At 48.8% G+C, this 13080-nt stretch overlaps 1 protein-coding gene across 1 annotated transcript in view; it reads left to right on the top strand.

Moving 5' to 3' along the window:
• Nucleotides 1-13080, top strand: part of LOC116984950 (dynein heavy chain 3, axonemal-like) — a 344183-nt gene that overhangs the window by 203545 nt on the left and 127558 nt on the right. The window contains exons 43-45 of the mRNA XM_033039311.1: nt 2992-3015; nt 5453-5468; nt 7374-7612. Coding sequence (XP_032895202.1) covers nt 2992-3015; nt 5453-5468; nt 7374-7612 — 279 coding nt within the window. The remainder of the gene's footprint in view (nt 1-2991; nt 3016-5452; nt 5469-7373; nt 7613-13080) is intronic.

Here is a 13080-nt window from a genome sequence, read left to right as displayed (position 1 = left end):
CCCTTCCCACCCTGGACACAACCTGTTCCACCCGCTGCCCTCTGGCAGACGGTACAGGTCTTTCAAAACTCGCACAAACAGACTCAGAGACAGCTTCTACCCCATAGCCATACGTGAACTTAACAATGCAAAATAAGAAATAACACTCACATTCAACGGAATGGTTCTATCTCAGCTCCTATTGTTATTTATCTGTCATTTTTTTAAATATGTATATATTTTTACCTTTTCTTATATATTTAAAATTGCTCTTGTAAATCGCACCATGGGATTGACTTTTAAATTTTGTTGTACCATGTGCAATGACAATAAAGAGATTCATTCATTCATTCATCTCTGCAGAGAAGGAATGGGTGATGTTTCGGGTCGGGACCCTTCTTCAGACTGAGAGTTAGGGGAGAGGGAACCGAGAGATATTGAAGGAAAAGGTGTGAAAATGAGACATCAAAGGGGACAAAGCTCAAGGAATATGTAGAATGTTAGCGAGGGAATTTGACAACGAGACATACAATGTAACATTTAAGCAGGGGACAGTCATTTGGTTGGAAAACCAGGATGGGGAGGAATGGAGATAGAGGGAAAGCAAAGGGTACTTGAAGTTAGAGAAATCAATATTCAAACTGCTGTGGTGTAAGCTTCCCAAGCGAAATATGAGGTGATTTTCCTCCAATTTGCGTTGACAATCCACTCACTCTGACAATGGAGGAGGCCCAGGGCAGAAAGGTCAGTGTGGGAATGGGAGGGGGAGTCAGTGTTTGGCAACCGGGAGATCAGGCAGGTCTAGGCAGATTTAGCAGTACTCAGTGACCCTGCCTTACGGTTGCTTGGTTTACCAAAAACTTTAGCCATGACCAGAAGATTTGAGATATGGAAGATAATTTGTGTTTAAAAAATGTAAATAAATCGACACAAAATGCTTTGTTTAAGACTTGACCCAATGCTGAGAAGGGGCGGCACAGTGCCGCAGTGGTAGAGTTGCTGCCTCACGGCGTCAAAGGCCCAGGTTTGTTCCTGACAAACGGGTGCTGTCTGTATGGACTTTGTTCTTTCTCCCCTTGACCTGCGTGGGTTCCCTCTCACACTCCAAAGACGTGTGTTTGTAGGTTAATTGGCTTGGGTGAAAAGCGTAAATTGTCCCTTGAGTGTAGCATAGTGTTAGTATTTAGTTTAGAGATACTGCGCGAAAACAGGCCTGTTGGCCCACCGAGTCCGTGCCGACCAGCGATCACTCCGGATACTAACACTATCCTACACACACTAGGTGCAACTTACAATTTTACCAAACCCCACCCTGAAGGGCCTGTCGCCAAGATGCAGCTCCAATGTGTAAAGTCTAAAGACAAGGGTGACAGGTACAGAGGGACACCACCACCTGCAGCTTCCCTTCCAGGTCATGCACCATCTGACTTGATCCTTGATCGTCACTTGATAAATCCCGGCACTCTCCACAACATCACCATGGGAATACCATCACCAGGAAACATCCCGAATCCCTGAGACGATTGACAGGGTCGGGAGGGCTAGACCCTGGCTGCCATTCTTGGACCAGAGAACTTAACCTGAGAATAAGCTGTGGCCAATTTAAGATCAAAATGAAGAGGACTATCATCACATGGAGTGCAGCAAACCTTTGGATTTCTCTTCCTCAGAGACCCATTGACTGGTTGAATTTATTCATAGAACAAGAACAGGCCTTTCGGCCCGTTATGTCTGAACCTACCGAGCACTCAGGACTCGAGCTATAGGGAGAGTTTGAGCAGGCTGGGACACAATTCCTTGTAGCGCAAGAGGATGAGGGGCGATCTTATAGAGGTGTATAAAATCATGAGAGGAATAGATCAGGTAAATGCACAGAGGCTTTTGACAGAGTAGGGGAATCGAGAACCAAAGAACAGAGGTTTAAGGTGAAGGGGAAAAGATTTAATAGGAATCTGAGGGGTAACTTTTTCACACAAAGGGTGGTGGGTGTATGGAACAAGCTCCCAGAGGAGGTAGTTCAGGCAGGGACTATTGCAATGTTTAAGAAACAATTAGACAGGAACATGGATAGGGCAGGTTTAGAGGGATATAGACCAAATGCAGGCAGGTGGAACTAGTATAGATGGGGCATGTTGGTTGGTGTGGGCAAGTAGGGCTGAAGGGCCTGTTTCCATGCTGTATCACTCTATGACTATGACTACCATAATGCCGTTCGCTCGTGTGTCAGACAATGTAGCTCGCTGTTGGCTTCTGTCGTTGTCCAACATGTTGACAGAATTGTTGCCCGATGCGCCACAGAGTGCATCGTGTTGTCACTTCCAGGGAGCACCACGAGGTGGCTTCTGTCATGATCCCAAAACCATGATGCCAATTTCAACCAATCATATCCATAGGCATCCATTCACTGCCTATTCATGTTCCTATGTAAACATTGCCATCGTATCTGCCTCCACCCCCTCTCCTGCCAGCGGGCTCCACCACATCTGCTGCTTCCTACAATGAAGCCAATTCTATATCCAGTTACCTATCTCCCCTTGGATCCCATGCAATCTAACCTTCCAGAGCAGCCTACCATGCGGAACCTTTCCAAAGGCTTTCCTGAAGCCCATATAGACCACGCCTATGACCCTGCCCTCGTCACCCATCTTGGTAACTTATATAGGTTGCTGAATAAGAAATATTCATTACGGTTAGCAGGATCTGAGTGTGAAATACTGTAGGAATGATGGCGCCGGAGACCCAGGTTCCATCGTGACTAAGGGTGTTGTCTGTACGGATTTTGTACGTTCACCCCGTCACCTGCGTGGGTTTTCTCCGGGTGCTGCGGTTTCCTCCCACACTGCAAAGACGTACAAGTTTGTAGGTTAAATGGCTTCGCTAAAAATAGTAAATTGTCCTTAATGTGTGTAGGGCAGTGTTCGTCTGCGGGGATCACTAATCGGCACGGACTTGGGGGGCTGAAGGGCCTGTTTCCACGCTGTATCTCTAAACTAATGGGAAAAGGGACATCAGGGACAGTATAAAAATTAAAGCAAAGTACCTGTAGTACAACGTAGCAAAGATGAGCGGGAAGCAAGAGGATTGGGTAATGTTTAAAGAACAACAGAAGATAACTAAAAAGACAATACGGGGAGAAAAGATGAGGTATGAAGGTAAGCTAGCCAAGAATATAAAGCAGGATAGTAAAAGCTTCTTTAGGTATGTGAAGAGGAAAAAATTAATTAAGACCAAAGTTGGATAATGGAAGACCGAAAAAGGATGAATTTATTATGGGGAACAAGGAACTGGCAGATTAGTTGAACAAGTACTTTGGATCTGTCTTCACTAAGGAGGACACAAATAATCTTCCCGATATAGTAGTGGCCAGAGGACCTGGGGTGACGGAGGAACTGAAGGAAATCCACATTAGGCAGGAAATGGTGTTGGATAGACTGATGGGACTGAAGGCTGATAAATCCCCAGGGCCTGATGGTCTGCATTAGGGCACATGGTATTGGGGGTAGAGTGCTGACATGGATAGAGAAGCGGTTGGCAGACAGGAAACAAATAGTAGGGATTAACGGGTCCCTTTCAGAATGGCAGGCAGTGACTAGTGGGGTACCGCAAGGCTCGGTGCTGGGACCGCAGCTATTTACAATATACGTCATTGATTTGGATGAAGGGATTCAAAGTAACATTAGCAAATTTGCAGATGACACAAAGCTGGTTGGCAGTGTGAACTGTGAGGAGGATGCTATTAGAATGAACGGTGACTTGGACAGGTTGGGGGAGTGGGCAGATGCATGGCAGATGAAGTTTGATGCGGATAAATGTGAGGTTATTCTCTTTGGTAGCAAAAACAGGAAGGCAGATTACTATCTAAATGGCGTCAAGTTGGGAAAAGGGGAAGTACAACAGGATCTGGGGGTCCTTGTACATCTGTCTATGAAAGTAAGCATGTAGGTACAGCAGGCAGTGAAGAAAGTCAATGGCATGTTGGCCTATATAACAAGAGGAATCGAATATAGGAGCAAGGAGGTCCTTCTGCAGTTGTACAGAACCCTAGTGAGACCACACCTGGAGTATTGTGTGCAGTTTTGGTCCCCTAAGTTGAGGAAGGGCATTCTTGCTATTGAGGGTGTGCAGCGCAGGTTTACAAGGTTAATTCCCAGGATGGCGGGACTGTCATATGCTGAGAGAATGGAGCAGCTGGGCTTGCACACTCTGGAGTTTAGAAGGATGAGAGGGCATCTCATTGAAACATATAAGATTGTTAAGGGTTTGGATCCGCTAGAGGCAGGAAATGTTCCCGATGTTGGTGGAGTCCAGAACCAGGGGCCACAGTTTAAGAATAAGGAGTAAGCCATTTAGAACGGAGACGAGGAAACATTTTTTCTCACAGAGAATGTTGAATCCGTGGAATTCTCTGCCTCAGTGGAGGCAGTTTCTCTGAATGCGTTCAAGAGAGAGCTAGATAGGGCTCTTAAAAATAGCGGAATCAGGAGATATGGGGAGAAGGTAGGAACGGGGTACTGATTGGGGATGATCAGCCATGATCGCATTGAATGGCGGTGCTGGCTCGAAGGGCCGAATGGCCTACTCCTGTACCTATTGTCTATTGTCTAAACTAAAAGGAAAAACCTTGACATACAAATCTTAATATGCCTGTTCTTTCTCTGTTGCATCGCTGCTGTGGGCATCCTCGTTTGTGCCCTTCACTTGCATTGGACATCGACAGGCTGACAGTCTCCTGCAGGTATGTAACATGGACCCACGCAAACATATATGATCAGTTCACTGAGCAAAGCGCAGACTGGGCGATCGTTTCACTGAACACCTTTGCTCAGTCCACCTTTGCCTACGTGATCTCCCGGTAGCCAAACACTTCAACTCCCTCAGAGTGAGGCTACATGTTGGAGGAACAGCATCTCATATTTCGCTTGGGCAGCTTACAACCCAGCGAGATGAATATTGATTTCTCTAACTTCAAGTAACCCTCGCATCCCCCCCTCTCGCCGTCCCTCCCCCACCCTAGTCATCGTACTAGTTTCACTGTCGTCCTGCTGAGTTTCACTGTTTGTATCACTCATTATCACCTATCCAACAGCCAACAATGGACCATTGTGGGCTCTACATTTCCGTGATCATTGTTGCGGACTTTAATGTCTTTTACCATACCTTTAATTCCTTTGTTCTTTGTACCTTTTCAAACCTCTCGTTTCCCCCTCTCCCCTTACACTCAGTCTAAAGAAAATTCAAGACCCGAAACGTCACCTCTTGCTTCTCTGCAGAGCTGCTGCCTGACCCGCTGAGTTACTGCAGCTTTTAGTGTCTATATACTGTATCCCTGTCTACAGTTTATGCCTGCTTCTCTGAAGGCCCTGTCTCTTTCTGAAAATTGTGCTTTTAACATTTCTTGTTATAGATTGCTAATGTTAAGCCCTTATGTCTAAACTCAATGCTGATAATATCGTGAAGAAAGAAATGCATAAAGCACCAGACAATTATCCGTGCATTCATTTCATTTTTAAGCTTCATATCTCTTAGTTATTCTCTGAAATAAAATCCCTGAGTAAAAGAACGTAAGGGCGGCATGGTGGCGCAGCGGTAGAGTTGCTGCCTAACAGCGCCAGGGACCCGGGTTCATCCTGACTACGGGTGCTGTCTGTACAGAGTTTGTACGTTCTCCCTGTGACCACATGGGTTTTCTCAGGGATCTCCGGTTTCCTCCCACACTCCAAAGACGTACAGGTTTGTAGGTTAATTGGCTTGGTATAAATGTAGATTGTCCCTAGTGTGTGTGGGATAGTGTTAGTGTGTGGGGATCGCTTGTCGACTTGGACTCGGTGGGCTGAAGGGCGTGATTCCGCGCTGTATCTCTAAACTAAACTAAAGAAGACTTCCTCTATACTGTTTAACATGGCTTAGCGACAGGCCGTGGGTGGTGTCACCCAGTGAAGACAAGCTTGTAGACACAAAAAGCTGGAGTATCTCAGCGGGTCAGGCAGCAACTGGAGAAAGGGAATAGGGAATTCATTTTGGGTCGAGACTCTTCTTCAGATGAGATCAGTTTAACTTGGCATCATGTTCAGCACAAACATTGTGGGCTGAAGGGCCTGTTTCTGTGCTGTACCGTTCTATGTTCTATGAAAGGTTTAGAGGAATGTGAGCCAAATGCGGGCAAATGAGACGAGGTTCAATGGGCCATCTTGAACAAGTTGGGAGGAAGAGCCTGATACAGGACTGTATGGTTGTATGGACATCCCATGAAGGGCTTTCACAGTGGGGCAGTAAAATGGAGACACGGGGAAGCACAGCTGCTGGAATTGTGAATAAAACACAAGATTGTTTTCTGTCAGCTGGATCGGCTGATGCTGATTTACACTGAAGACAGACACAAAATGCTGGAGTAACTCAATGGGACAGGCAGCATCTCTGGAGAGAAGGAATGGGTGACGTTTTGGGTTGTAGTCCTTCCTTAGACTCTTTATTTATTGCTTAGGGTGCCCCATCTAAGGAAGGCCCATTTGCCTGCATGTGGCTCATATCCCTCCACACCTTTCAGGGAACATAGAACAGTACAGCACAGGAACAGGCCCTTCAACCCACTATGTTTGTGATAAACTGATCTCATCTCATGAAGGGTCTCGACCTGAAACGTCACCTATCCCTGGTCACCGACTTGTGGAGGAAGTTTGAGAAATAGGTGGGGTCCAGAGGGGGGAGAGTGGGGAGGTTATGGAGCAGAAAAGGAGACGGAGGATCTGGGGAGGGGTTAGATTCGTTAAAGATGACCTAAAATTGGAAAAATCAATGTTGATACCATTGGGCTGTGAGCTACCCAATGAGAATATGTGGTGCTGCTCCTCCAGTTTGTGTGGGGCCTCACTCTGGCAGTGGAGGAGACCCAGGACAGAGAGGTCAGTGTGGCAGATAGGGACAATAATCTGGAGTAACTCAGCGGCTCACACAGCATCTCTGGAGAAAAGGAATAGGTGATGTTTCGGGTTGAGACCCTTCATCAGACTTAGAGCCAGGGGAGAGGGAAACGAGGGATATAGACGGTAATGTAGAGATATATAGGACAAATTAATAAAAGATATGCAAAGTAACGATGATAAAGGCCATTGTTGAAGCACATGTGGCTGTAGTCACGAGTCTGGGTGAGTGCAGGAGCTCAAATGATTCACAACCGGGAGGTCCAGTAGGCCCCCTCACCTACTGTGTGTCGACCTATTACCCGAGTCGGAAGAAGGGTCTCGACCCGAAACCTATTCCTTTTTCTCCAGAGATGCTGCCTGCTTTGAGTTCCTCCAGTACTGTGTCTACAGGGGTGTTTTCACTGGGTGACACAACCTGCGCCCTGGTTCAGTTTATCAGCAGGAGTGTAATGCTTGTCCTTCTTGATGTTGCAGCTGAACAACATCATCATCAACACCACAGAGACGGCCATGCAGACCTACTTCCTGGAGAAGCTGCTGATGCACGATAAGCCGCTACTGTTGGTAGGCCCCACGGGCACGGGCAAGACGGCCATCACCAACAGCTTCCTACGACAGCTGTCCCCCGCGAGGTACACAGTGTGTCAGATCAACTTCTCCGCACAGACCTCCGCCAACCAGACGCAGGACATCATCCTGGCCCGCCTCCAGAAGTAAGGCCCGCTCACAGCTCACCGCGATCATGTACTGCATAGATACAGCGCGGAAACAGGCTCTTCGGCCCACCCAGTCCGCGCCGACCAGCCATCACCGCCCACTAACACTATCCTACACACACTAGTGACAACTTACAATTGTACTGAAGCCAATTAACCTACAAACCTGCATGTCTATGGAGTGTGGGAGGAAAATGGAGCACCCCGAGAAAACCCAAGCAGGTCACGGGGAGAACGTACAAACTCCATACAGACAGCACCCATAGTCAGGATCAAACCCGAGTCTCCGGCGCTGTAAGGCAGCAACTCTACCGCTGCGCCACCGTGCCACCCAGAATTAAACTTTAGCTCAGACATAAAGAGAGGAAACAGGCCCTTTGGCCCACCGATTCCACGCCGACCAGCGATACAGTGGTAGATTTGCACTGTATCTCTAATCTAAACTAAACTGTTTACCCTCTCTACACTTCTCGTCATTTTAAATACTTCTGACAGGTTGTCCCTCAGCCTCCAGAGAACAAAAGATAAGTTTGTCCAACCTCCTTACAGCTCATACTCCCCAATCCAGGAAAAACCACACGCTGGCGAATCTCTTCTGCGCTCTCTCTGAAGCCTCCACATCCTTCCTGTAATGGGGTGACCAGAACAACACACAGCACTAAATGTGGTCTAATCAAAGCTTTATACAGATTCACTCTAAAGAGAAGCAAGAAAGAGGGCAGGAGTGAGACTGAAAGATTCACGAGGATGTTGCCAGGACTCGAGGGTGTGAGCTATAGGGAGAGGTTGAGTAGGCTGGGTCTCTATTCCATGGAGCGCAGGAGGATGAGGGGCGATCTTATAGAGGTGTACAAAATCATGAGAGGAATAGATCGGGTAGATGCACAGAGTTTCTTGCCCAGAGTAGGGGAATCGAGGACCAGAGGACATAGATTTAAGATGAAAGGGAAAAGATTTAATAGGAATCCAAGGGGTAACTTTTTCACATTAAGGGTGGTGGGTGTATGGAATAAGCTACCAGAGGAGGTAGTTGAGGCTGGGACTATCCCAACATTAAAGAAACAGTTAGACAGGTACATGGATAGGAGAGGTTTGGATGGACATGGGCCAAATGCAGACAGGTGGGACTAGTGTAGATGGGACATGTTGGTTGGTGTGGGCAAGTTGGTTCGAAGGGCCTGTTTCCACACTGTATGACTCTATGATTGAGTTGTGTATGTGTGCGATTTAATCTGTATTTAATCAAATCCCAGTGCAGCAGGGCAGTAGTTTAAAGCCAGACATCAAAGGTATGAATGAATTGAATTGATTGAATTGAATTGAATCCTTTATTTGTCATTCAGACCTTTCGGTCTGAACGAAATGCTGTTGCCTGCAGCCATACATGTAATAATAACAAAACACAATAAACACAAATCAACATCCACCACAGTGAGTTCACCAAACACCTCCTCACTGTGATGGAGGCAAAAGTCTTAGAGTTACTGTCTCTTCCCTCCTCTTCTCCCTCTGCGCCGAGGCGATACCCCACCGGGCGATGGTATCAGTCCCGCGGTTCAAGCTCCGCGGCCCGGGGGTGGTCGAAGCTGCCCGCAGCTGTTGCAACGGGTGCTCCGGAAAACAGGCACTAGCCTGTGACCTGCGAGCTCCCGACATTGTCCTCCACTGGCCCGCGGCCGAGCCCCGGATCCAGGTCGCCGCCGCCTCAGCCGCCGGAGCACCGTCTCCGCCCCGCACCGGGCCGCCCACAAGGCAGCGTCTCAGCCCCGCACCGGGCTGCCCCCACGGGAGCACCTTCCAGCCGGGAGCCGGTCCGCCCTCACCGGAGCGCCTTCCAGCCGATAGCCAGGCCACCCACACGGCAGCGTCTCAGCCCCGCACCGGGCTGCTCACACGGGAGCGCCTTCCAGCCGGGACCCAGGCCGCTCACACGGGAGCGCCTTCCAGCCGGTAGCCGTGCCGCTCACACAGGAGTGTCTCAGCCCCGCGCCGTCCGCCCTCACCGGAGCGCCGAGTCGTGCCGCTACCCGGACGTCGCCACAGCTCGAAGACGGCCAGACTCGCGTTGGTGAGTCCTGGCTGGCTCTACCTCCGGACCCTCGAGGTCGGTCGCAGGTTGGAGGCCGCCAGCTCCGCCATTAGGCCTCAGCGCAGACGGGGGAAGAGAAGGGGGATACGACAAAAAAGTCGCATTCCCCCGAAGGGAGAGACAGAAAGCTCTATTTCACCCTCCCCCCACACACATAACACCACCTAATAACCAAAAAAAATTACTAAACTAGACAAAAAAAACAACACAAAAAGTAAAAACAGACAGACTGCAGGCGAGCCGCAGCTGTATCACAGCGCCGCCACTTCTGGAATGAAGACGTTGCTTGAGTCATGACCATTGTTGTCACTGTTAAAGTCAACTTTAAAACACACCACAAAGATCGGGCAAGGCAATCAAGACTTTATTTAGGAGCGTTAAATACAGTGATCACTGGGAACAATTTAGCAGATTGCTGAACAAACAAAGATTCATCTACGGTACACAAAAATGCTGGAGAAACTCAGCGGGTGCAGCAGCATCTATGGAGCGAAGGAAATAGGCGACGTTTCGGGCCGAAACCCTTCTTCAGACTTCAAGATTCATCTGCTCCTGACATACAGAATTTCCCCTTGATGTGTGCGATGTTCCTTTGATTTCCCTTTCCCGCAGGCACTTGAGCCTTTTTCCTCTTCACGTGGTCCTACGACAATCATAGACAAAGCACCTTAGAAGGCTTAGGAAGTTCGGCATGTCCCCAACAACTCTCACCAACTTCTACAGATGCGCCGTAGAACGCATTTTATCAGGATGCATCACAGCATGGTTTGTGAACAGCTCCATTCAAGACCGCAAGAAATTGTAGCGAATTGTGGGCACAGCCCAGACCAAGTCAAGTCAAGTCAAGTCAAGTTTATTTGTCACATACACATACAAGATGTGCAGTGAAATGAAAGTGGCAATGCTCGCGGACTTTTGTGCAAAAAGACAAACAACCAAACAACCAAACAAACAAACTATAAACACAATCATAACACACATATTCTTTTACATAATAAATAATGGAAGGAAAAACGTTCAGTAGAGTTAGTCCCTGGTGAGATGGGCGTTTACAGTCCGAATGGCCTCTGGGAAGAAACTCCTTCTCAACCTCTCCGTTCTCACCGCATGGCAACGGAGGCGTTTGCCTGACCATCACACAAACCAACCTCCTTCCATTAACTCCACTTACACCTCACGCTGCCTCGGCAAGGCCAGCAGCATAATCAAGGACGAGTCGCACCCAGGCCACTCCCTCGTCTCACCTCTCCCATTGGGCAAAAGGTATCTTCTTCTTCTTGCGTGTGGACACGCCAGGTTGAAACAGGGTGGACCACGTGAAGGTTGCAATCTCCCACCCCGGCAAAAGGTATCATCGCCGGTCACTCGAAAAAGGGGATGACTGTCCTCTCCTCTCCATAGGGACGTCTACTTGTGGGTCTGCAGATGTCTGTAGAAGCCGATCCGCGATCCACACACCTTGGTGCAACGTGGGCAGTGGAGACTGGTGGTGGTTGGTAGTTGTCGAGCCCCCTTCCCCTTCTCTCCTTACCATGCTGTCGCTTTGTCTCTGCGACACGGCGTAGTTCCGTTTTGTGACGTGCAGCTCCTTCCTGCACGGATTTCCTCCAGGAGCGCCTGTCCAGTGCAATGTGCCCCCAGTTGCTCGATGTGATGTGAAATTTCTTCAGACTGTTCTTGATGATGTCCTTGAAGTGTTTCTTTGGCCTGCCGGGGGCTCGCCGACCTTCCTTCAATTGAGAGTACAGGATTTGTTTAGGGAGACGTGTGTTGGACATGTGGATGATATGGCCAGTCCATCGAAGTTGGTGCTGCATTATTGTGGTGGTGATGCTGGTCATGTTGGCTTCCTCCAAAACGCTGATGTTGGTGCGTGTCTCCTCCCAGCTGATCCTCAGAGTCTTTCGTAAGGATCTTTGATGGTATTGTTCTAGGTCTCTCAGGTGCCTGCTGTAGGTGGTCCATGACTCGGCTCCATACAACAGGGTGGAGAGGACAACGGCTCTGTAGCCCAGCAGTTTTGTTTGAGCCTTTAGGTCTCGTTCTTCAAGGACTCTTTTCCTGGGTCTGGTGTAGTCTCCGCTGGCTCAACTCAGAGTCGATGTCAGCTTTTGAGGAAAGAATGCTGCCAAGGTAGGGGAAGTGGTCAACGTTTTCAAGGGTGGTGTCGTCCACCTTTATAGTGGGCTGGGTAGACGGCTGGTTGGGTGGAGGCTGATGTAGGACCTGGGTCTTCTTGATGTTCAAGGCTAGGCCCATGGCTCTGTATGCCCTGGAGGTCTTCTGCAGAGTGTGCTGCAATGGCAGTCGTCCACGTATCGAAGCTCTATGATAGTGGTGTTACTGACTTTGCTCTTGGCCTTCAACCTATTAAGGTTGAGGAGACCACCGTCAGTTCTGTAGATTGGGATCCCATGTGGCAGCTCTTCACCAATGACATGAAGTATGGCAGCAATGAAGACGACAAACATGGTGGGCGCGATGATGCATCCCTGTTTGACCCCCGCTTCCACAGTGAAGGGCTCGGACACAGAGCCGCAGTTGCTGAGCCCTGTGACCGACCGACCATCATGTAGAAGCCTCAATATTATGATGTACTTGTCATGACAACCGTACCTTGATAGTTTGCTTCAAAGAGCCTGGCGGTCTACTGAGTCAAAAGCCTTTGTCAGGTCTATGAAGGCCATGTACAAAGGCTGCCTTTGTTCACGGAATTTTTCCTGGAGTTGGCGTGCTGGGAATATCATGTCTGCTGTACCTCTGGATGGGCGGAAGCCACACTGTGATTCTAGGAGTACCTCCGTAGACAGTGGTAGAAGTCGGTTTGCGAGGACACGAGCCAGGACTTTGCCTGTTGTTGACAGGAGCGAGATGCCCCTGTAGTTTCCACATTTAGCTTTGTCCCCCTTCTCGAAAATGGTCACTATTAGAGCATCCCTGAGTTTTGAGGGAAGTTCTTATTTTTCCCCGACCTTGAGGAGTAGGGCGTGAATGTGGTACAGGAGCTCCGGTCCACCTTCCTTTAAGATCTCAGCTGGGATCCCATCTGGATCAGTGGCCTTGTCGTTCTTAAGGCTCTTGATGGCATCTTGAACCTCTGTCATAGTGAGAGGTTCTTCCATGTCTTCTCTAGTGGGACTCTGGGGAATGCGGTGGATAATGTCTGGTTCAGTTGTGCTGTCACAGTTGAGGAGTTCCTGGAAGTGCTCTTTCCATCGGGCGTTAATGGACTCATTGTCCTTCAGCAGTTCTTGTCTGTCTTTTGAGTGCAGGGGGTTTAAGCCCTGGTAGCTTGGACCATAGACGGCCTTAGTAGCGCTGAAGAAGCCTCTTGTGTCACCCAAGTCTGCCAGTCTCTGGATTTCCAGAGCCTTAT

Source organism: Amblyraja radiata, chromosome 21 (assembly GCF_010909765.2).
Source record: "Amblyraja radiata isolate CabotCenter1 chromosome 21, sAmbRad1.1.pri, whole genome shotgun sequence".
Lineage (NCBI taxonomy): Eukaryota > Metazoa > Chordata > Chondrichthyes > Rajiformes > Rajidae > Amblyraja > Amblyraja radiata.
This window is presented reverse-complemented; position numbering and strand designations above follow the sequence as displayed.